The 24,278-nt window shown below is 53.6% G+C and overlaps 1 protein-coding gene across 15 annotated transcripts; it reads left to right on the top strand.

Moving 5' to 3' along the window:
• On the top strand, positions 1–24,100 carry LOC145503658 (uncharacterized). Of its 15 annotated transcripts, XR_014051636.1 has the most exons (7): positions 1–539; positions 14,553–14,745; positions 15,433–16,720; positions 18,625–18,778; positions 19,497–19,532; positions 23,418–23,542; positions 23,704–24,100. XR_014051636.1 is itself a non-coding variant. In XM_081483669.1 (6 exons), exons 3-6 carry the CDS (start codon positions 16,601–16,603, stop codon positions 19,515–19,517), a joined length of 435 nt encoding a protein of 144 aa, XP_081339795.1. In that variant the 5' UTR covers positions 1–539; positions 14,553–14,745; positions 15,433–16,600; the 3' UTR covers positions 19,518–19,532. The 15 variants fall into 15 exon arrangements, 1 of the variants encoding a protein (XP_081339795.1); XR_014051638.1 differs by lacking the exon at positions 15,433–16,720; XR_014051634.1 differs by lacking the exons at positions 19,497–19,532; positions 23,418–23,542; positions 23,704–24,100 and adding exons at positions 17,203–17,342; positions 17,588–18,317 and having other exon boundaries at positions 18,625–18,845.
• Positions 24,101–24,278: the final 178 nt, after the last annotated feature.

The raw sequence follows: 24,278 nt of genomic DNA, 5'->3' as shown, positions 1-24,278 counted from the left end.
GGCTCTGGGCAGGGACGGTGGGGGGGAGCGGTGGCGCGGGGCCTGGGGAGGGGCTAAGGAGAGGGGTCACTTTTCCCCCTCACCCTCCCTCTCTGCGTTGTCTGGGTCCTGAGTGTCGCCCCAGAAGGGGCTTGGGGAATGTTGTGGGTTGGGACACACCGGGGAGGTTGCAAACTGGAGGAAGAGAGGGACGACGCCAGGGACCCAGGGCCCTCTCCTGCCAATTCCCAGAGCCTGCCCGGCCCCGCAGGCTTCTTCCTCTATAGCGCCCAATCTGCCCCGGACGGTCCCCAGCTGGCAGTCTGACCCGGTACCCCGGGCACTTGAGCGTCCTCTCTCCGGATCACTGCTTGGGCCCCCACCTTGGGGAAGAGGCACCCGAGTCCTGCTTCTCAGGGGCTCGTTCTGAATAAGGCGCCTGCGCTCTTAGGGGGCGCCCACCCCATCCCGACCGCCGAGTTTGCGCCCCTCCTCAGACAATGTGAGAGATCGACAAACTTTTGAATGGATTAAAACCCAGAGGAGCCCCGCCGGAACAGGTGAGTTGGGTCTGGGAGGGGTGCGCTGTAGCCTGAAAACTGTCTGTCTTCCCCTTTCTCTGCCTCTCTCCTTCTCACTCCATCCCGGCTCCCCTGCTGGCAGATACTGATCTACCCGACCTCGGTGGAATTTGGGCTGCGGTTGGACTGGCAGAGGAGTGGAGCCAGAGCAGCTTTCCTCACCTGAGTTTGGGGACTAAGGTAGCAATGTCAGAGGAAAAGGGATGCTTCTGAAACTGGAGAGAGTGGGAGAAACAGGGCGCTTGGAGACCCGTAGAGTCTGAGGGTGATCACTTCTTTCCCCAAACGCAACTTGCAGGAACTTCAGAAAAGTTTTTTGAGGAGATGGAGATGGGAGCAGAGTTTGAGTTTTGAGGTTTGAAGTGAGAGAGAGGGCCCCTGCCTCTTATAGTGGAGGAAGGATGCATTTGTTTATTTCCCCATCACGGCTGATTACGGATGTATAAAAACCCGAACAGGTCCCGAACCTGCTCACCCAGCAAACTCTTAGAGGCGCTTAGAGATCCCCAAAGGGCTTTCCCAGGAAAGCGAGAGAAGTACTAGCCGCAAACGGTAGTTTTCGACTCTGCCCGGGTAGGGGGCGGGGTATCGACCCAAAGCATCGGCTCGCAACCTTCTCGGAGCCCCTGCTGCCCTGGGGACCTTTTACTGATTTTAAGTTAGGGACATGAATTTCTTCTTCTTCTTCTCCTTTTAACTCCAATTTGACTCAGAGGCCCATTTCCCCAAGATGGAACCCGGGGAGCGCTCCTCCCCACCCCCCAGCAAAACCACCTTCCAATTTCCTCCAGCCCACGCAAGAGGGTCAGGAAAAGACCCCCTAACCCTTCCCTGGGGCTGAGATTCCAGCCCCCTTCCCCAAGAGAAATCCCGGGAGGAGAAGACTCTTCAAAAGGGAGTCAGAGAGGGTGGGATCAGAGGGTGGGACTGAAGTTGGGGGCCCAGGCGGAAAGTGGGCAGGCTCGTGTGGAAATGGGGGCTGGCTTGCTGAGTCTGGGAAAGCCGGGGAGGGTGGGGGCTATGGCAGGTGTACTAGCAAGGCCCAGGGAACTCTGGGGCCTGGGAAAGAGAGGCCCAGCCAGGGCGGGAGTTCTCCTTGGCGCTGAGGTTTACCGGTCTGACCCAAGGAGCCAGGCAGGATGTGGCTGAGCATTTGAACAGCTTCTTGGAAAAAGCCAGGAGGGGCTGTGGATCCCAGGAGAGAAAATTCCCACCTCCAGCGAGTGGTGTCTCTGGCCTCTACTTGGCCCACATCTTTTGGTCGGGAGTGGCCAAACCGCCCAGGCCTTTGTTTTCGCTGCACCCGAGGTTTTTCTGCGGGTAATTCAGGGACTGCTCCGACACTGCTCATGATGGAGCCCCTAAGTGGGCCCGCCTAGCTGAGAGGTCCGAGAGAGCCACAGGGGGCACTGCCTAGGGACTCAGAGGTTTCCCGAGCGTGGGCCTTGGGAGGGACGTATCCCGGGGCAGACGTGAAAGGGACTGATATTCCGAGTCTAAGCCCTTTTCTTTCCTCCCACCCTGTGGCACTGTGCACCTCTCTAGCCCAGAGGAATGGGATGGAAGGTCTTATCTCCACCCAATCCCAAAATTAACAGGGAGCCGACTGTATTTTTTACCGGCTGTCCCAGCTTGGGGTGGGCTAAGAGAAGGCGCCTGGGTCTGGACTTTGCCCCCTCCCTCTTTGATGAATCCAGACCTTTTTCCGCCTCTTCGCCCATCTCCACCAACATGCCCCCCACATGCACACAGTCTATAGAGCTGTCTCTCTTTTACTCTTTTCTTCTCTTCCTTTTTCTCTTTTATACTAGGATTGATGGAGTCATGACAGTTTGGCAGAGCGTCCCCTAAGCCTGTGTTGGGGAGCTGTGGACCCAGCCCTGACTTCTCAGCTAGGGGCGAACAGCCTCGTCTGTGAGCCCTTGAAATTGAACCCCACATTGAGGGAAGCTGAGAAACAATGGTGTGAAGGGTGGGTAGGCAGGCTGATGCGGGACAGAGCCCTGACCTGAGGAAGGGGGCACGTTTATGCCTTATGCTTGTTCAGAGAGAGGATTTATAAACAATGGAAGATGGAAAGGAGGCTGAGGAAACTGCACAAAGGACTGGAAAAAAACCTGAGAACAACAAAAAGACTGGTGAGGGAAGAGAAGATTTGAGAAAGCCCCAGTAATGAGGGCAGAGGAGGGGCCTCGGGAGGGAGCAGGGAAAAGAGATGAAATGAAGGAACATTTATAAAAGACAGAATGAAGAAGCAAGATTTGTTTGTTGTACGAGAGAAGGGAAGAAAAGCAAGAGAGGAAGGAAAAGCACATGAACAAAGGAGGAGGCTAGAAAGTAAAAGAAAAAGGGGAAGGAAAATAGAGAAGTTTAAAAAAGTAAAAGAAAAATGAATGGGAGAAAGAGATGGAGAGGAACGGAGGAAAGCTAGGAAAAAGGAAAGAAGGAAGGAAAAGTGAAGGAAGAGAAGAGAAAACAGTGGAGGGAGGGCAGGAGGAAAACAAACGAAGGAAAGAAAATCGAGAATAAATACACAGAGAAAGAGGAAAGAAAGAAAAAAAGAGGGAACTGGGTCAACAGAAAGGAGGTCTAGACTTGGGAGGAGCAGAGGGAAGGAAGGCGTGGAGAGGAAGGGGTGAGGGGAGAGGCCAGTGGAGCTGAGGTGGGGGCTCCCAGATACCCTGGCCTACTGGGAGTGGATCCTGCCCTCCCATCACCTCTCCAGCTCCTCTGGCCCCAGTGCCCACCTCCCCACCAAGGTGGCTGCGGCCGGGGCCACAGGGGAGGTGGAGATGGAGGCCAGCCTCTTGTGATTAGCTTCTCCCCAAAGTAGACAGAGCTGGAGGAGTTCTTCCTGCATTTGCACCTGCCTTGGGCCAGCCTTAAGGCTCTGCAGGTCAAGATCTGATTCCCAACGCAGTGCCAGAAGCAGAAGAAGCGCTGTAGAGAGGCGTGAGTCGCAGATCCACCCTGGCTCCGTCTCCTGACCCGCCTCCACTGTCTGCGGACTGGGCTGCTTTGTTCTGCCATGCTCTGGCTCTGTGACCTTGGACTTCAGTTTGGTTGCTATGTCAAGCAAACCCTTTGCACTGGAGTGTTCTTCTGCCCCTTTGGTTAGGCTGCCTGTATGCGCGCAGGAGAGAGAGGGTAAGGCCCAGTCCATTCCAGGAGGGACATCTTCATTTTCTTCCTTGGCGAGAAGAAAAATCGTCCACCTTTGCCATCCTCATCTCCATCCCTGCCCCAGAAAGCTACCTTTCAGGGCAAGGGATTTCTCCATGCCAGAACGGGTCAGATTAATTGAGAAGGAGCTTGGTGTAAGGTTTGCAGACACTGGAGGAGCCAGTGAAAGCATCTCACACTAGAAAGAGAATGAGGACATGCCTTCTCAGGGCATTTGGACTTTCGGTGTGCAGTATATTTCACTGAACTCTTGCACACACAGATTAATTGGCAAAATGGCTTTAGATTCAGCCTGTAGGAGAGATTGACATGGGGTGGGTGTGTGCCTGCAGCCTCTTGGGCCTATGCTCCCGTACCCTGTCCATGTGATCCAGTGGCAACCACCCAGTTAAAGCCGATTAGGTAACCCCTTTGTTTCCCCAAAGTGGGATGGAGCAGGTCACTGAGTTCAGCACATCTTCCATGGACAGTGCAACCCTTGAGAATGAAACCCTCAAACCACCGGCTGGAAAGCCATGTCCCCAGTAAAACCTTGCAGCTCCCCTCAGGGAGGCCTCAATCCGGCTGTTCCAGTGTGGCTCTGTTAGCTTTCCTCCCCTCCTTCAAGGCTCTTCCTTCCTTCTTTTAGCTCTCCCTTTTCCCCCAAGCCCCACCCCTGCCTGCCTGCTTCTTTCCTTCTTTCTTCCTGTACTTTCCTTTTCTTTCTCTCCCTTTTCATCTAGTCCAGGCTGGGGCTCTTATAGTGTCTTCATACCCAGAGGCTTTGCTCTGAGACCTTCAGACAAGCTAACATGTACGCTGACCTCAAGAGTTCATTGCTCAGATGCAAATATTGGGATTGGAGATGAAAGGCAAAATGGGGGAGTAAGCTTTGCTAATCAAGTGCGGGATGAAGTAACTCATTTTCTGTATCAATCATGATTATTGCCGTCATGTCCCTGTGGCTTACCCCTAGAAAACCCTTCCCCACCTTACCCATCTGCAGGCCACAGTCAACCTGTCCCTGCCCATGGGGGTGGGGTTGCTAGTACCCCCGAGGCCATTGCTCTGCCCGGGTGAGTGAGGGCTACAAGAGCTCACCTTGGTGATGTCAGTAATGCCAGATCAGAGCCTCAAACTATTAAACAAGCAAAACCTATTTCCCTATTCCCGATGCATTTAGGGGTCCTCTTTCCCTTGGATGGAGAAGCTGGTCAATTCTGACTCTTGGCCGTCTCTCCGAGGAACGCCCTCTGATTAGCTGGGCCCACCGCCATCCACAGCAGCTCAGCAAAAAAGGGAGGCCTCTTATTCTGGGCGGTGGTAGAGGGAACACCGACTGTCGGCCCAGAGCAGCCTTCTTGCCCCCAGCCCGGCCTTCTGGGAAGGAGGGAGCCCAGTTCACTTCGCAGGATCCGGAATCTTGAATCTCCGTGGGCAGAGCCGACAGCTGCAACCACTTCTTCCAGCCTGAGCCTGACGCTGGAAGCAGCTTCTGCCGTTGGGTACTCACTGCTGCCTCCGCTTCTGCTCTGTTCAGTTTGCTGCTGTGTTTTTCCGTGTCGTGTAGGGATCTTGGGGGACAGGGCAATGAAATGTTTCTCCTCAGGTCCCCCAGTCTTTCCCCACGCCCCCACCAAACCTTAAAGCTGCCAATGAATGGTATTAAGCTGCAGCTTCCGGCCCTGCTCACAAGCTACTCCAAGCAAATTCAAATTCTCTTCTGGGCCGGAGGAAGGACACATGCTCCTTCTTCAGTCCTTCCTTGCTCATTGATCCATTTGAAGGGCATTTGGGGGTCAAAACTGAGACCAGATTGCTTCCGTTGCTTTCCAGTGTATAAAATCAGCATTGTTATCACATGAAAGGCCCAGATTTCTCAAATCAAGGAACTGAGGAGGCTTCACTCGGCCGCACCCCTCTTCTCTGGCCTCTCAAACCAGTGATGATGTAAAGGTTTGTTGAGGTGGAGGAAGAGAAGGGAAATAGGTAGTTTGCTGTACCAAGGGATCAATCTGTAACTGCAGCTGTTCGTTGCACCAATGTTTATTTAGTACCTACTATGTGCAAAGCATTGTCCCCACCTCAGATTTGTCATGACAGTCAATAATGGGATTCCTGCCACTGTGAGGCTTCAATACATGTGGACAAATATATAAATAAACAAACTGATGGAAAAGAAAGTTTGGGTTTTGATTGCCACCTTCCATGTGCCTGGTCTCAGAGCCTCTGTCTTCCCAGTCCCAGCTACCCAGTCCCAGTCAGTCGGCTGAAAAAGAGGACGGCCCTAGGGCTCATTTCTTTCCCCCACTGGAAAATATTAGAAAGGGAGCAAGAGTTGTGCCCTGTGGTGAGCAACCATGAAAGCCCCGAAATAAAAGGTTTGGGATGGTGAGCAGAAGGGTCGTCCAGAGGTACCTTCCCATCCTTGAGATGTCAGGGGGGCGGGGTGGGCTGTTGCATTTCTCTGGGCCTGGACGTCTGAACAGGTCTGCGGGTTTGCCTTGGTGTTATCACATGCCTAAAGGTAACAGCAGGTGTGCATATGCAAGAGGCTGGACGAGTGTTCCCGAAGCAGGCTTGTGTTCGCTGGACCCAGACGCCTGCACTGGAGCAGGTGCATGTTGGGGGGCGGGTACACAGATCCAAACATATCTCCGCATACATGATCCTCTGTGTATGTGAGAGCGTGTGTACCCGCTGAATTATTATAAAATTACACTGACCCTTACAGAAAATCCATACCACCCGGTCTTTCTCCCCTGACCTCTCGACCTCTGGGGTGCCTGAGGAAAGAGCTGACCGGGTCACCGCCTCCCCCTAGTCAATGAGTCTCTCTCCATTAGCATGAAACATGAATCTACTGGCAGCTTGACAAATTATAACTAGCAGCCAGAGTTTTGCCAACTGGCTGGCTTGGGCGCTGTCTATTTATCATTGAAAATGGTAAATCATAAGAATCCAGATGACTTAATTATTCAAATCCACCCAGACCCAGAGAAGCTGCAGGCCCGTCAATCAGCCCTGGGCTTGGGGAGAAGGGCAGGGGGAGAAGGCTGATTGCTTGGGAGCTGAGAGATGGGGTTCCATGGCCTCTGCCCTGCCCCTCAAGCAGGGGCTCTCTCTGCCGCCCTTTCCCTTCCCTGCCCACCTTCCAGGGCAGGAGTCTGGCCAATTATTCGGGCTGCTGACCCTCCCAGGGCTCTCCCTTCCCCGCCTCCCACTGCCCAGTCCCCAGGCTCCTGTGATGTTTCTCTGCCTCTCTTTGTACGAGTCTGCTAGCTTGCCCTCTCTTTCTGTGTTTCAGTGCCTTTGATTTTATTTCTTCTCTTTCTCCTATTCTCTTCACCATTTCTTTCTCTCCCCTCTCCCTGCAGATGGACACTCATCCACACATGCTCACACACACGTGACTTCTCTGATGGGGATTTGCCTGCATCCCTGGCCCCTTTGTTCTCACTGGCCAAGAGGTGCCCAGCTCAGGATCCCCATGCACACACACTGCACCCCCTTAACCCAATGCCTTGTGTCCTGAAAGGTCTGAATCCTCTCCACCTTGGAGCCACACAAAAGCACAAAAGTCAATGGATGATCTGGGCTTGTTCTGCGTTTCACCCCCAAATCCCATATACACACTTTCTCGTCCCGCCTTTTGTGGAGTTCTGCACGGTTTGGGCAGTCAGAGATGAGCCCCAGCAGGAGACAGGCCTGTGTCCCAGCAAGGCCCACTTCATGCTGTCCCCTTGCTCTGAACATGGAACCACCACAAGCCTTAACAGAGGGACCCCTCAATGTAAGTTTTTGCAGAAGGAGAAGGGAATCTCTTTACAGAACAAATCCTAGACCCGGAGGTCTGCACACCGAGCTTCTAGGGGCTCTTTGATCTCTGGATCCTTTTATCTTTGTGCCTCTCAAAACCTGGTGTAAGTATGCACTCCTATTCCACTCCTGGGCCCCAAGGGAAGCCTGTGCTCCCCCGGCCCCCAGTATGGGTGGTGCTGGGTGGGCCCAACGTGCCCCAGTTCAGGAGTTCGCTCATTCTAGAGGACAGTGTGGGTGGTGGGGAGGGTCCCCTTTTTGAATGGCGTCCTGGCTTGTTGGGGGGGTTTGTCAGTTTGGCTTTGAGTGGCTATGTCAGAACATTTGACCACACATTTCCAGGAGTCCTTGTGCCGGAACAACAAGTGACAATGTCCCCACCAACAGGACACCTGAGGAAACAGTCCTCTGATCCCTGCAATTCCATTTTAAGGCCTCCAAACCATGTAGCTCTCAATAGAAACTGGCCTTGCGCTCTCATAGAACTCGAAAGAAGGAGCTGCTTGTTTCTGCTACTGAAAGGAAGTTCTTCCTTGAGTCTAGCCTTTTCCTTTGGCATTGGAGGATGGACATGGTCAGGAATCTTGGGACGGGACTCCCCTCTCCTCTGAGAGAGTGTGTATGGTCTATAAGGGACCCTTCTGTACCCGGGCCCATCCCCCCAGCCAAAACACCACCTGCCACTCTTTCTTTCGTCCCCACCTTTCTGAAGCGGGTTGATATTTGACCACAAGGGCAGTGTCGAGGGGTGAGGCAGGCAGGGAGAGGATCAAGATTCCAAAGCAGCCCAGCAGCTGGGCGGCAGGGAGATCAATAAAGGGAGATAGATTGAAGACAGGTTTCTCTCACTTTTTTCCTGCTGGCTCAGCGCCCCTGCCCAGCTCCAGGAGCAGGTGGAGGACAGAGTGGAGCCCTGGCCTCTCTCTGCCCTTCTAACTCAAACAGGTTCCTAATCCCTGGGTAGAGGGTAAACAGCCTCCAAGTGCGGCCAGGATTAACCACAGAAATGCCGCTAAGGTATTTTGGGCACATTTCCCTGTCCCCCCCCACCCCCCCCACCCCATGTTACTAATTAGCCCAACAGCTTGGGAGAAGTTTGCGGGGAGCAGCTAGGAATGCCTTTGTGCAGCCCTGCAAGCCCAGGGCTGATCTCTGGACAGTGTCTCTGGTGCTGGACCAGCTGAGGGGGACAGAGGGGTTCCCACCCCTCGCCACTCACTGATTTCCACATCAGCTCCAGAGCAGGCTTTGCATTTTTCCTCTGCATGCTCCCCGAATCCCCTGGCCTCCCTTTGGCTTTTCACAGCTGGAAGGCAGGTGGGGGACAAGGGGGAGAATGGAATCAACTCCGGAAATCAAACGACCCAATAAAAAATTAATTGTCTAATTAAAACCATGAGGAAGCCCCTTGCCAGAGTCTGGCTCTGAGTCGTCAGGGCTATAAAGGGTGGGAAAATGAGTCTCAGCTCCTAATAAATTCCTGATTTGCAGCTTGGTCTATCAGCAAAGGAGCAGGAGCGCTGAGGGTTCTGCCAGGCTAGGCCTCCTGGAGGTCACACCATCTCGCCCTGGGCCCCCAGCCCTGGTGAGCACACCCACCTCCACCCCACAAACCCAGCTCAAGCCCAAGGACTGGAACCTCTCCCAAAACCACTGCTCAAGGTGGGCGAGCCTTCCCAAGACTGACCCTCAGGCTCCCTGACCTGGGGCTCATCCATTTCTTCCAGATCTTTCCTCAGGAAAGCAAACATCCTGGGACTTCTCTGGTGGTCCAGCAATTAAGAATCTACCTTCCAATGCAGGGGACGTAGGTTGGATCTCTGGTCGGAAAACTAAGATCCCACATGCCAAGGGACAACTAAGCCCATGCACCGCAACTAGAGAGGCTAAACATAGCAACGAAGACCCAGCATAGCCAGAATTTTTAAAAAATTTTAAAAAGAAAGCAAACATCCTGGAAACTTCTCCAACTGGAGGGTTCTTCATTTAGATTAACTGATCATTGTTAGAAACAGGTTGTTGTGTGGGTGTGTTTTGACCTCATCCCCTCCCATTTTTTGTGAAAAATACATTTTTGCATAATTCATGACCAAGCAACTTCCCTCTTAAAATTATGCCGATTTTTGCACTAATGACAGGGAATCATGCTACAAAATGAATCCCTCTCCCCTAAAAAAGTGCTCTGCCCAGTTGACCAAATCCCCTGGGAGAGTGAACACAGCTATTCCAAAAAGGAGTGCAGAGTTAGGCAACTCTCGAGGGTAGATGGGGATCCGAACCTTCACCCTGGATATCGGCACCAGTTCTTCCTGGGAGTCTGCCCCATTCCTCTATTCCCTGCCTCCCTCAGCAAAAGCAAGTACGTTGTAGACAGAGGCATGAAGTCATAATAGCAAGAGGAGGAGGAAACTTTCAGCATATAGCCTTCAACATCCTGATACATTATTTTATTACACAGAATACAATATAGGATGTGTATCTGTGATTAGCTTCTTTAAACAAACACAGGAGAATGAACAAAGGATGTCCTTCAGAACAGTCACCTCAGGAGGACATACATCTATACCTCCCTTGATTTAACCACTTTTGCAAAGACTCCTTTAAATTGGACTTTGTAGCCATTCTACAAATACTCAAACATGATTAGCTACAAATTATTTTTTTACTGATTCCAGAAAAGCAAGTGATTTTCTCACCAATAAGGACATTCAAAGACTGAGTCAGGTACCCTCAAGACAGTTCCCAAAGAGGAGTTACAGAACTGGTGTCATTGCTGCCTTGTTGGAAGAAGGGGTTTTCCCCAAGGTGACTACTTGGAGGCAGTGGTGCTTTCAGTTGCATTTCTTTTTGGACACATCTGGAGTGTGTTATTTATCATTTCTGATGATCGTTCTTCTGTTCATCTGGTTGTTATTTTTCATCCTAAATAACAAACTAAGCTTTCCCTAAGAGGGAGAAAAAGGGAAGGAAACAAATTCCTAACCCCCATCTGGGTCAGAATCTCATTTCAGATTTCAGCAAATTCCCATCACAAGCGTCACCATGGTGGCTAGGCCTTTCTGCTTTCATGGACTCCAAACCTAGAGACAGAAATGTCAACACTGATTCTGATTCACCTCATAGCAACTACAGACCTACTAAGTGCCACTAGGTTATTGTTTTCTATCTGAACTGAAGACCATTTTCCTTCCTCGATGGATGGAATTTGCATTTCTTTTCTCTGCTACCCAATTTAAGACTGCATCCTGCTCCATGGGCCTGTTGTTCTGGGAGACACTCCGGTTTCCTGGTGCCCACGTCTCACGAGTACATGACTTTGGAGATAATTTTGTCCACCTTTCTGTCCCCAGGCAAAGCCTCACGAATATTATTGGTTCTCAGCTTGACTTGCTTGGGTTGGTAAATAGAAAAGTCCTCAGTGTCCAACTATTTGCGACCCCATGGACTGTAGCCCAGCAGGCTCCCATGTCCATGGAATTCTCCAGGCAAGCATACCCATGTGGGTAGCCGTTCCCTTCTCCAGTGGATCTTCTGGACCTAGGGGCTGAACCCAGGTCTCCTGCAATGCAGGCAGATTCTTTACTATCTGAGCCACCAGGGAAGTCCCGACACAGAAAGGGCATGATGGTGGCCCATCATCACACAGCCTTGTGGGTGGGTGGGGGCTTGGATGCAATGCACATCAAATTCTATGTGAATGGCACCACCTAGAGTTGTGCTCCAGGAGTGCAGTGAGTGGTTGGTCCCTGGAGCAGAGCAGTGCTGCCACCCTGTAGCCCAGAGATGCTGGCGATTCAGTCAGTTTTGCCCAGTATTCACAGATGAAAAACCTACATTTTGACAACTAAAGGGTCAATACCTCAGCCTCAGAAGAAGGGCTCAAAGTGGAGATACCCTCCCCTCACTGACAGCTGGGAGATCTAGCCTCAGAAGACAGGTCACCGGTCTTCTCTTCACAACTTCAAAGGCAGCTCCAGCCCTAGGGAAGATCTCGGGGGTATGGAGCAAAGCTGACCCAACCCAAGCTCAGTGTCAGGTGATGTGGCTGGAACACAGGTCATCCTGGACCTAGAAATTGCAGTGAGATGTAGGATCGCTCCTGGCCTAGAGTTTGGGGAGGGATGGCAGTGGGTCATGGAGTGGTGGGTGGTCAGGGTCCTCGGTGTAGAGTGAATATTTACAATTGCCCAGGCCCTTCCCTGGGCCTTCACCTGCAGGTAAAGCTGCCTTAGGCTCCTTACCCACTGCAAAGTCCATCCCACCTGGATATTCTTCTGCATCCTCTGCTAGCCCTGCTCTTCTCTCCTTACACCCTCTTTTATGCTTTCCTCTCCGAAAGAGTCTGAATAAAGCCCACTGATCTCAGTCATTTCCACAACATCCCCCTCAAGCATTCTCTCGGTGTTCAGGGTCACTCAGACTCCATGTCCTCACCTCACTGGGACCGAGCTCCTTCATGTCCAGTTCACCCCATTCTGCCATGACATCCTCAACTCAGCAGCTCCGGACACTCAGCCATCAGAGCCCTAGATGAGCCACCACATCAGAGGCTGAGACACTAGGACTTGGAAGAAAGAGTCAGCCAGTCCACAGTCAGCCTCTCCTGACGGGACTCCTCCACGCTGGGCACTGCGGGCCACATGAAGAGTCAGAGGAAAAGAGTCTGGTTCCAGAGAGCATTGGGTCTCATGTGACCAAAAAATACACATCCATCCCACATTAATACATAACAGTAATAGCCCCAACCACGGAGGTGATACTTGTGCACAGTCCATTTCAGAGGTGAGAGAGAGTGCTCTCAGCTAGGGTCCCCCCAAAGGACCCCCAGAGAATGTCAGATAGGAGCTGCCCTTGGAGACTCTCACAGGGCCTGCGACTGTGGAGGAATCATCACGTGGGTGTCCTTTGTTTCCCAGGATGCAGGCAGTGGGAGAAATGCACGCCAGCTAGGAGCCGGAATAGGTCTTCATCACTCTCTGCCAGGCACTGGAAACCCAGTGATAGTGAAAGAGCCCATGTTTTCAAGGCTGACAGGCTAGATGGGGAAAGAAACCAGAAGCAGATCTTTACAAGGCAGTGAGGGAAGGCCCTACACCCGTGCTACCCCCTCCAGGCATCGTGGGGTACCACGCCCACACCTAAACCTCTCAGGGCAAAGAAGAGAAGAAGAGGGCAGGGAAAGCATCCTGAAAGGGGGGCTGATGTGAACTGAGAGTGAGTGGTACCCTTTTTCTTCCCATACTCTCCCAACTGAAGCTTATCTTCCACCACAAGAAGAAACCGTGGGCTTCTTCCACACAGTGGGGTATCAGTACCCTCTCACCCGCCCTCTCTCTGGGCAGAGTATTCAAATGTGGACTGAGGTTCCAGCCATCTCTGGGGCACCTCTTGGTCCCATCTACCCCTCCCTCATCCCTCTCTGCTAGCATCATGGCCAGGTGCTCGGTTTCCCAGCAGTGGATGGAGCCGGGGAGCAGGGAGGGCAGAGCCACCAGTCTCCTGGAATTACGTGCTCTTCAGTCTTCCTCTCTCAGCCTTTGGGGACAATGCCCCTGCTTCCCCCTCATTCTCCATCCGGATCCAGCTCCCATCTCCCCCCGGCCGCAGCTGCTCCTTCCTCTGCACCTTGGAAGAATGTCCTTCCTCTGCCTCCCTCCACAGGGGCCGAGTGGGAGGGAGGCAGCATATGGCCCCATTCCTTGGCCTGGGCAGGCTATTTGGAAAGGGGAAACCCCCTTGCCCTGTCCTCCTCTCTGGGGAGCACCCTCCCTCCCCTCTCCACATTCCCCAGAAGTTCTCAGACTGAGATCCGTCGACTACGTGCAGTTATGTGGTGAAATCACTGCTTTCCTGCCCCGAGGCGCCGCTGAAGCTGGGCAGGGAGCCTGCTCAGACCTTTGATGTAGGCACGTTCTAAAAGGCCCACCTGTCCCCTCCCTCTGCCCACCCCCAGCCTGAACTGCTGGTGCCCCTCCTCACGGCTCTGACTCCCAGGCTGACTCCCAGGCTACCCCCAACGCGGCCTGGATCAGGCAGGTCACACAAACCCTTTCCCGCTGGGGTAATCGAACCCAATCCCCAACTGTGCTCACTTGGGGACATCTGTCTCCGGTGAATAAGGGGAGATCCCAAACTTGAGTGGTTCAGTAACACTTAAAAGCTTAGAGCAGGAAGGTCTGCAGTTTCTCTTGGAGCAGGGCCTGTGGGGAGGGTCGCTCCGAAGCCCTCGTTTGATGTTGTGCTTTCATGGTTGTGGTTTGATCCAGATGTTCCCCACTTGTGGGCTTTTCTCCTTGGGAGGGAGGGGGCCCTTGGCCCCCTCCATCGTGTGCATGTTTGGATCTCAGTGGCTGGGTGGGGGTGCTCTTCCGGCTGATGTCAAACCCTGCTATGGACAACCGTGCCCTGGACAACCCTGCCCTTTCCCCTCTGAGAATCACATCCTCTCCCTTCATGTCCCCAGCTCCTTGTAGGCATACTGTGCCACTGTCCAGAAGTGGCTCTACCTCTCTGTTCTTCTGGCACCATAAGATGGAGCTAGAGTTGGTTCCCAAATCATGGGAAGAACAGGAGAGGGAATTCAAGAACCAGATTTCTGGCCAAAGAACAGACAGTTATCAAAGAAATTGTGAATGGGATTGCACTGAGAACGATGAGTCAAGGGGTCCTGAAGAGGAAGTGGCCAGCCCTCTTTTAGATCAATCCTATAAGGCTGGAAGTAAACCTTTCCACAGTCACAAGCCCCTTGACTCCCTCCAAGCTTGAAAAGGCCAAGGCCATCCCTCCCCAAAGGCTTCATGGAAACCCTGGAAGTCTTTCCTTCCACCTTAAGAGTCTTCAGAAGTTCTTCCCACTGTCCAGCCTCCGTCACTGCTTGCAATAGCAGGAGGTGGCTTTCCCAGGGACAGTGCATCAGTCATACTCAGTGGTCCTCTAAGACCCTCCGCATCCTTCTAGATACTTCTGCCTCATGGAATCAAAAGAAGAGCTCTTAACTCTATCAAAAATCAGGTTGCTCCTGGAGTTATGTTGGTGACCACATAAACACTTGGATCCTTGCTGGCTTTGTGGAGGTCACAACCTAAACTGGACATGTGGATGTTGAGTGACAGAGGACAGACGGATCAAAGAAACTCCAACCCGCCGGACCAAGACACCAGCCCACAAGTGGACCCTGAAGAACTCGAATCAGCCACAAGTTTAGGTAAGTGGACTTGATTTAGGGGGCGGGGCCTATGTGGAAAGAGAAAAAGCCTGGGAGGCTTGGCGCAGGAAGGGGAGACAAGGAGGAAGCAAGAGAGGGTGGGAGCCACTGAGTGGACAGGGCAGCAGGAGAAGAGAGAACTGGTTCCCCATTGGACCAGAGAAGGGGAGGGATGGGGAGTCAGGCGGGCATAGGAAGGAGGCCACGTGGCAAGCTCCACCCACAGTCCCACCTGGAGAATTTGGGCAGCTGTTCCCAGCTCCCCTTGCTCTGTGTGACATCAGGGAAATGCACGTTTTGGGCATCAGCTTTTGCCCCCCGAAGGCCCTGAGGGTCAGTTCTCAGGCCTCCCCCTCCCCTTGGACTTTGATCCAGCCAAACACAGATGGGTCAGGTCATGATGTTGAGGGGGCAGGTGGCCCTGGGTCTCCCTGGCTTGAATTTTTTTTTATTCCCCCATGTCTTCTCTCTCTGAAGCAATAATTTCTCATTTTGCTTGGTCTTATATACCCCATATGTCTCTAGCTCAGAGAACTAAGAAACACTCCATCATTCTTGAGCTGGGTCTTGCCACCTGTGGGCCCCTCCCCTCCCACACATATGTTCACACAACTGGGGCAAGTGGTTAGCTTCCCCATGGCCTCCTCTGGCCCCTCTCTCCCACCATAACCCTTCTCATCTTTCCAGCTAGAATTAGAGCCTTCTCCCCTGCAGAGGGTGGGAGAGGCCTGGGCTGGTATCCTCACAGCTGGATAGCAGCTGGGAGAGCCCCACCTGTTCTGGGCACTCACTGCAGCTCCATGGAGAGGACCAACGACAAGCATGAAAGGTGCTGGGCACTCGCCTGGGGAGAAACGACTCATGCAGTGGGATGCTCTACTTGGTCTGGTCTGACCCTGGGGGAGGTCAGGTGCTCAACAAGGTGTCCCGGGTCTTGACGGTGCTGTGGGGGTGGGTAGGGGGGAGGCTGGAGCACCCGCCTGCTCAGGCCATCCAAAGACTTGCCCCCCACCTCCTCTGCCTCTCCCACTTGCCATTACTGTGAAATGGACAGAAGCTGCCCTCATCCCTTCCTGCGGCTCCACTTCCACCACCTAAACACTTTAATGCATGCCCGCATCATCCCCCTGCATGGCCACTAGAGTCTCTTACTCCAGAGACAGATCCAGTCCCCGACTCCCACAGCTGCTGTGGACGGAGGAACTGAGACAGGACTGGAAGAAATGCTCCCGTCTCCTCTCATGAGAGCCCTGGAGAGCCCCAGCCCCTTCCCAGGATCACATCTCCCAGGCTGACGTGAAGAACCTGAGAAGGGAAGGGTCATTAGGCCAAAGACTGGGGCTGAGAGCAGCAATGCTCCCCACGATCTCCTTATTAGGGCATGTAAACCCAAATGTGAGGCTTCTACTTCGGTGCCATGGAAGACCCCCAGCACCTGCTGCTCACCCTCCTCCTCTTCAGTACCATCTTTACCAAGACAGAGTTGTTTGGGCAGCCTCAACCCCCAGGATGGGGCTAAGGAGTTTGGGTGGGAGGGCAGAAGAGAAAGACACTTCCTTAGTGTTTCCTGCAAACCCTGCCAGGCTAGAGGTGCCACGATCTGGGCCCTGTAACAGACCTACTGGATCAGCGGGGCATATGTGAGGGCCCTGGATTCATTGAAGCTGATAGGTAAGACCGTGGCCAGTATACAGTGGACACAGAGCATCTACTACGTGCTTGGCATGGGCCTGACTTGCTAGAGGAGATCCAGAGAGGTACACATTACAAATACTGGAGACCGAACCCTATGTAATCTTACCCTCACTCCTGTTCAAACATGTGATCATATGTGGACCTCCAACACACGAGCTAGATGAAAGAAAGAACTTGCCTGAGCCTGGATTGTCAACGTTGTTCAGTAAAATCATCAGAAGGCCTTTCCTCTTGGAAGGTGGTGAACCAGGAGACCCCCATCTTGATGGGCCAGGATCAGGTAAGGCTCCAGTCTGCAAGCAGGGGTATAGCCGACTTGACCCCTCAAGATGCTACCCTGGACAAGGCAGAGAAGTGGAGGTTCCAGAAGAGGGGCATGAAGGGGAAGGGCACACAAATGGACAGACAGACAGAAGGAAGGATTGGAGGAGCCAAGGGGGCGGGTAGGGGAGCAGGGTTGGAGAGATGAATGGCCTTGGCTGGACTGACGGATGACGCCAGGATGGATGGATGGCGGCTGAGGTTTGTTTACGGGCAGCCCCCAGCCCGCCATCGCCGGGGAGAGGAATGGCGGCTGGCACATCAGAGGGCTCTTAGGGAAGCTCATGGAGATGATTTAGATGGAAATGAATCAGCTCCATATGGATTAAGTGTCCCCGCAAATCCCAGGATCTTACAGATGAGGGGACGGGGCAAGGGCACTTGGGGGAGGGGGAGAGGTGGGGAGCAGCATGGCGCTGGTGCTGGGAAACGGGTCCCCAGGTGCTGGAGGTGCCCTCCCAGGGCACGATGGGCCAGCTTGATAGAGACACCACCCTCCCCGGGTCTGTCCGCACCACCATCTCTCTGACTGGGTACCAGGCTGGAGGAAAAGACCTTGTCTGTTGGAACATCTTCTCTGGGTAAGTTTCTGTCTGTCTCCCTGTGCCTCTGACTCTCTCTCTCTCTTTCTGAGTCTTCACGCATCTTTCCATCTTCGTCTTTCTGCCCCTCTCTTCCCTGGCTTCTCCCTCCCCACTAGTCCCTTCTCTTCTTCTACTCCCTGCCCCCCATCACTAGAGGTGTCAATGGCACATAGTTCCCATTCCCTCCAGCCCTCAGCTCTGCCCTCCCTCTGGCTGCAGGCCTGCTGCTTGTTCTCTCCCAGGGCCCTCAGCTTTGGAGTTGGATGGGAAAACCAGGAAGGTGGTCTGAAAAGTGACTTTTTGGCTACAAAAAGTTCTTTCTCTTCCTGTCTGCCCACCCGGCCCTCAGCCCTTCCGTCTCGCAGTGCCAGAGGCAGCTTGGATGGAGCCCTATGCTCTGCAGACTAGGGCAGGTTTGAACAGACCTGCATTCCCAGGTCACCAGCTGGCTGTGGGGTTATCAGAGGCACCATCTCCCCACACCCCTCCCAGGCCCTGCGTGGAGGGCCCTGGGGCTGTGGTTATGAAGCCGGCTGCCATGCGGACGACCTGGATCAGAGCTCGGGGTAGTCATATATGACAATTGGTTGAAATATCACAGCTGCTCTCCCCCCACCCCCATTGGTGATCTATGGGCTGCGTGCCCTGTAAAAATTATTTATCGGGGCCTCAGAGTGTCCTGATTTAGTGCTGCTGCCTCTGGGGCCGAGGGGCCTGCCTGTCCGCCAGAGCCTAAGCGTTAAACGACGCTAAAAAGTTAAACGGCCAACATTGGGGGCTCACTCGAGGAGGCGCCATAAAGCTGTCGGAGCTGCTTAAATCAGGAGCGAGGATTCCCCCGGACATCTTCTCACCATATGCCGCAAGCCAAGAAGGCTCTCCTCACCCTTCTGCGCTCACCCCAACCCAGCCGCGCACACGGGCCAGGGACCACGTGGGCCAGGCCTGGGGTCCTGCGCAGAGCGGGTCAAGGTAGGCCTCCTATAGGCCCTCCCCCAGGGTCAATCGGGCAGGGCCCAAGAGGGTAAGAGGCCGTGTGTCCGGCCCTCTGCCTCGAGCCAGCCGTTTCCTTGTTCAGATCCAGTTCTTAAGGGCTTCCAGTGAAAGGCCACACAGCAGCCCCTTCCAGGGGCCTGTGTTGGGGCAGCGCTTTCCTAGTGTCTCACTGACAACTGTTCTGTGGGTCGGACCCACTGGAATCTGTCTTGCTGCTTGGCTTGAAAGCAGGTGTTCTGACCCAGCCAGATGGGGCTCTGCCCCCACCTCCTCCCATTTACAGCTCTCAGAAGAACAGAACTCCACCCTGTGACCACTGCCCTCCACCAGGCATCCCTGGGTGCCAGCCTGACACTCAGAGCTCACAGGCGGTCTTCCCAGCTGAACCCCAGTCCATGCTGCCACCACCCGGCCACCGCCGAGCACGCGAGAGGGAGGTGGGTCTCCACAGGCTGCCTATCACGCCTTCTTTCAGCAGCAGTAAAACTCACCTCTTAAAACCTCCACTTGGGTCCCTAATATTTGCCTGGCTATATATCTCCGGTGATATATGGACAGAAATTGCTCGTAAACGGCTATAAAACCTCTCAGTTGAGCTGGGGAGGAGGCGCTTGAGGGTGGGCACGGGCCAGGCTGCAGTAGGATTGGAAGCAGAGTCCGAGCACCCCAAACTCAATCCTGGATCCCAGGACAAGGGGCCGGGGGTGGGGCCCTTGGGGGAAGGAGGGAGGGAGGAGACCCAGAGAAGATCTTCAAGCCCCTCGGGTGGTGTTATGGGGCTGTCTCATCTGGCTGCTCCCATGAGGTGCTGTGTGGCCTTGGGCTCGTCACTCAGTGGCTCTGTGCCAAGGTTCCCATTCCTAGGAAGACAATGACACACACCCAGGCTTGATGAGGAACCACACAGAGAATTAATCTGTCCTTTGTAAAGGAAGGAGGTTGCACACACTGGGCACTACCCCCAGGTGGGCATGGTGTCTTTGGAAGGCCTGCTGTGTCCTGGATCCTTTGCCTAATCATCTCTAATCCTGACAATGGCCTGACATGAAGATATTGTTGTCGCCATGTTGTGGATAAGAAACCTCAGATTCACAGAGGTGCACACAGCGGGTCAGTTCCCAGGGAGCAACCCCAGAGCTGGTGTCCTTTCTACAGGTGAAGATGAAATCCGGGTAACAGGAGGGACAACAGGTAAGACACTAAGGGGACTTCCCAACAAGGATGTGGGGTGCTAGGAGGCCTTCTGGGCCCCTCCCCTTCCCAAGGATGCAGACCTCTCACCCTCCAACACTTCAGTCCCAGTCTCCCCAGGGCCTAAGGATTTCTGCAGCGAATTCCCAAGCACTATAACTGCTGACATGGCCCCATGAAAGCTGTTCCTCCCCTCGCCCCACCAGGACTGGACCCCTGTCTCCTGGTCTCCTGGGTGGAGGGTGCTGCTCTCCCACAAAGCCTCAGGTTTCCACCTCTGCTTTAGGAGCGATTTCTCCGGGAGGTGGAGTATAGTGCTCTGGCCAGAGTTCCAGAGCCCTAGGCCAGGTTCCGGTTACCCCTAATCCCCACCCCTGCCTGCACCCTCTCCCAAGCTTTGGATGCCTCTTCCTTCCATGGCTCCAGGCCCCCTCTTCCCTCCATGCTGTATCCCCCCTGGATACCCTATACTCTGCCTCTCCCACAGCTCCCTGAGAGCTGCTGGTCGCCCCACTGGTTATTCCACCCTCTCCCCACACCCTCACAATGCCTCTCCGGTACCTGGTTTCCCCCTTCCCTCCACCGTAAGCCCTAGTTCTCTTCGTCCTATTGCCCAAGTCCCTTTAACTCCTGGTTACCCCCTATGGTTACCCACCTTTTCCCTCCCTCCTGGCATCTCCTCTCCTTGCTCACCAGATGCCACTTCCTTCCACGACCCCTAGACGCTACCTGTCCCCTAATGAACCTGTTGTCTCTCTCCCCTACCCTCCAGGATCCCCAGCCCCATGTCCCGCCCTTTGTGCCCTTCTTGGGATGAACCAGAACAAACAGTAGGAAGGCTACCTTCTGCCCCACACCTCCCCTTCCGTGGTGGTTCCCACCCCCAATCCCACTTTTCTTTAAGTTTCCAAATCAACCTTCCTCCAATAATAATGATAAAGCAGGAAGCTGGGCCGGAGGACAGTGCAGATTTTTCTTCTTGACATGGAGTTTCCGATTAAAGGCAAAGGGACATAAATCCTCCTGCGTAATTGCTGTGCTCCAGCTTGGAGCCACTCAGAGGGGAGGTGCCCACCCCTCTGCCCCTGTCCCTGGGAGCCCCACCCCCATCCTGAGCAGGGCTCATTGCCCCCGGAGCCTGGGACTGGTCTAGGAAGGGGGAAGGGAATGGCGTCAGGTGTCCAGAGGCTGTGGGAAGGGAGGGGCATACACCCAGCAGGGGCCCTGCCTTTCTTTCCAGGGGTCCCAGCCCTGATGAGGGACCCCTGCACATGGCCCGCCTCTAAAGTAAGCACCTTCCCTCCAGCCCCAGGCAGCCCCTCAACCCCGCACACCAAGAACACACTTTATATTTCTGCATAGCTTCTCGGCATTCATGATCTCATTTGATTCTTGTAAGGACCTTGAAAATTATTAAACAAATATCAGATGGAGGGAGGGGCCCGAGTGATCAGTCAGAACAACCCTCCTCGTTTTAGGGGAACTCGGGCTGCAGAAGTGACTGGCTAGTGGAGGAGCTGACCTAGCCCTCTCAGAACGTGCCTTCTCATTTACAAGGAGGGGCTGACACTGCTGAAATCTATTTAACTAGGGCCTAAATAGCCTCCTCCAAGTGGTGTTCTCACCCACCAGAGAAGTTTTTTAAATATTGAGAATGCTTGCTTTATCCCCTATGATTAGGGAAAGAAGACTCTGTTAGTGTATGTAAATTGCTCAAGGTTGAGGGTTAAGGGCAGGGCCCAGAGTCCCCACACCGTCTGCCTCCACCTTCACACTCATTCTCAGAATTTTACCTCCATATTCTAACCTCTGGTGACTGCAGGTTGGACTCTCAGTCTGGCCAGGAAATCTGCCTCCCCCTCACCCCCAGTGAGAACCCTCCCCAACTCTGCCCCTCCCTTCTTTTCCATCCCTACTGCCCACTCTCCTCCTTCATGAAGCCTTCCTGATTTGAAACCTGTGGTTCTTCTCTGTTTCTCCCCGCACTGAACGACTCCCTCCAGCTCTTGCTAAACCAGGTCCTAGATGTGAGTGTCCCCGGTCATCAGACTAACAGACCAGGCCTGTGTGTCTTCCCTCTGAATTGCCATTTCCCAACCCTCCCTCCATCTTGCCCTCCCATACCTGCCCCCAGTCTAGGCCCAAAACATTTGTACAGCAGACATGTGTACAGATGTGTGTCCAGGGGACCCAGCAGTCCTGTCCCCTTGTATATCAGTGGATGTGTCCACAGAAGCCCCAGGTGTAAACTCCCATGGCTTCTGGGTTTCCCTGGCCCTCCGGGGCCATCTGGTCTGCTGTCCTCCCAGACCCCCTACTTCCCCCATATCTCTAGGGAGCAGGGTCCTTTATCTGAGACCAAGGGAAAGAGAAGCCACCTCCACCACATCCTCATTCTGCTTACTCGCCTATGAATAAACCTGGGCCCGACCGATTCAAGCAAGGCCTTCCAAGGTCTGACCTCTAGGCTTCCTGCCTGAGCTCTTCAGACATCCGGACGAGTTGGCAGCTTACTGGGTCCTCCTCCCGAGTCCTGACATCCTCCATGAGCCACCCAACCCACATCCATGCCCTGCGTACCCACCCTTCCCTCTGCCACAGTGAAACTATGGGGGCAGGGTCCAGTGAAGACTTTGGAGTCTTCAAGAAGAATGTCCTGTCTGGGTCAGGAAAGAAAACAAGTGCAGGGGAGCAAGAAGGCCAGCTTGAGAGGCTCAGGTGCTCCTGCAGGGAGCCTGAATTCATGTGCTACACTTGAGGTGGCACAGTAGCAATGCCTGGGCCAGGGAGTCCTTGGTGTTACAATGGGTTTGGAGATGTTTGTATAGATTATGGATGCTGGTTTAAGGCTAAGGATATTGGAGTTTCCCTGGAGATTATGGTGGGTTCTCTGGGCTTTACGGTAGGGTTCCTCTGGGATTTCTATAAGGTAGTCTAAAAGGCCACAAAGCTCATGCTTCTTCCTGGGCTTGAACAGGGGAGAGAACTCAGGCTATTAAAAAAAAAAAAGCAGCCAGGTATGAAGGAGCAGAGGTGGCCCAGTTTTCCAGAAGACAGGAATAACCTGAGGTTGCAGGCAGTGAGGCCCTCCTCAACTCCACCTGGGTGTTCAGGTCCCAAACCCTGGTCAACAGCCTTATTTATTGACAGTGAGGGGCCAGGAGTGATTGTTGGCCAGAGATTGGGCATGCTTGCAGCTTTCTGTAGGGAGGAAGGACCAAGGAGAGGAACATAGGCAACAGGATAGTCTTCCTGGGTGTGTGTCCCCAACAACAACCAGGCTCTGAGCTCCCCCCTGAAGCCAAGAGCCAAGCCTGAGTGTTACTGAGGCAGGGGAAATCTGGAGGAAAAAGATACAGACCCTTCCTCCTGGAGACCCTAGTCTTCCAGGGGTGCTAGCCCCTCACCTTGGACCCAGGCAAATAGAGAACTGTCTTTGCAGCTTAGTGACGGAAAACTTCCTGAGAGATGGGGGTGTGGGGCAAGGATTGGGCAGAGAGGGGGTCCCAAGCAGGAACAGGCTGAGGGCTGTTTCAGAGGTGAGCAAGGGTAGGGGGGAGCTCTAGCCCCAGAGGCTTGGTGAGGGGAGAGGAGTCATCACTCTGTGTCCATCATTCACTCAGCAACCATTCGCCAGGGCAGCCAGGTTCCACACAAGGCACCAGGACACATAGATGAATTAGGGAGGCAGGGACAGCCAGTGGAGAGGTTCACAGAAGCCCAGTTCCTCCTCTCACACTTGCAGAGTTGTGTAAGTTTCCATGCCTCTCTAAGCTGAAAGATGTCCATCATCCACAAATTTAGCTTCCTTCTTCCCCAGGGTCCCACCCCTGCCCAAGCCCTTGCCCTAGGCCCTGCCACTCAAATATGCCATCCAAAGTTTAGGCGGACTTTGGAGCATCTTCCGAGCCACAGCGACAGCAGGAGGGATTGGGGTTAGACTTTCTGAGCACCTTCCCAGCTACAAGGAGGAGGAGATCTGAGGAGCTGAGCAGGAGGCCAAGGAAGAGGTATGTGAGCACGCGAGTCCAAGCCTGAGATCCTCAGGCCAGCTCTGCATCGCGCTGGGAGAGGCATCATTCATCCACCCAGGGGTGGCGATGGGGCAGGGGGAGGGGAATGAAAAACACCCACAGCCCATTAACCTACTTTTGCAACTTCATTAAAACAGAGTCTCCGACATGTCGCCATAAATTGTCTTCCGAGGAATAAGCCAGATCCAACATTCAGTTCTAGCCGTGAAGCCTCTGAGAAGAGACTAGAATAACCAGGGTGGAAGGGACACTGGTTATGGGGAGGGGTGTGGGTCACTGAGTGTCTCTGCAGGCCGGACCTGTCTGACTGCCTATTGCAGATCTCCTAGGTGGGCAAACCACTGCGTGAGGGGCAAGAAGGGGATTTTTCTATTATATTATACAGTGCTGGTCAAGAACCTCACAGCAACAGCAGGGATGTGCTACACAGCACACGGGACTATATTCAGTATCTTATAATAAACTACAATGGAAAAGAATTTTTAAAAAGAATAGAGATATATACAATAAATGTATAACCGAATCACTTTGCTGTACATCTGAGACTAACACAATATTGTAAATCAACTGTGATCCTGAATATGTTAGTCACTCTGTCATGTCTGACTCTCTGCGACCCCATGGACTATAGCCTACCAGGCTCCTCTGTCCATGGAATTCTCCAGGCACGAGTACTAGAGTGGGTTGCCATTCCCTTCTCCAGGGGATCTTC

Source organism: Giraffa tippelskirchi, chromosome 4 (assembly GCF_054371585.1).
Source record: "Giraffa tippelskirchi isolate mGirTip1 chromosome 4, T2T-mGirTip1v1.2.pri, whole genome shotgun sequence".
NCBI classification, from domain to species: Eukaryota; Metazoa; Chordata; class Mammalia; order Artiodactyla; family Giraffidae; genus Giraffa; species Giraffa tippelskirchi.
The sequence above is the reverse complement of the archived record's forward strand: the minus strand, read 5'-3'. Positions and strand labels throughout refer to the sequence as shown.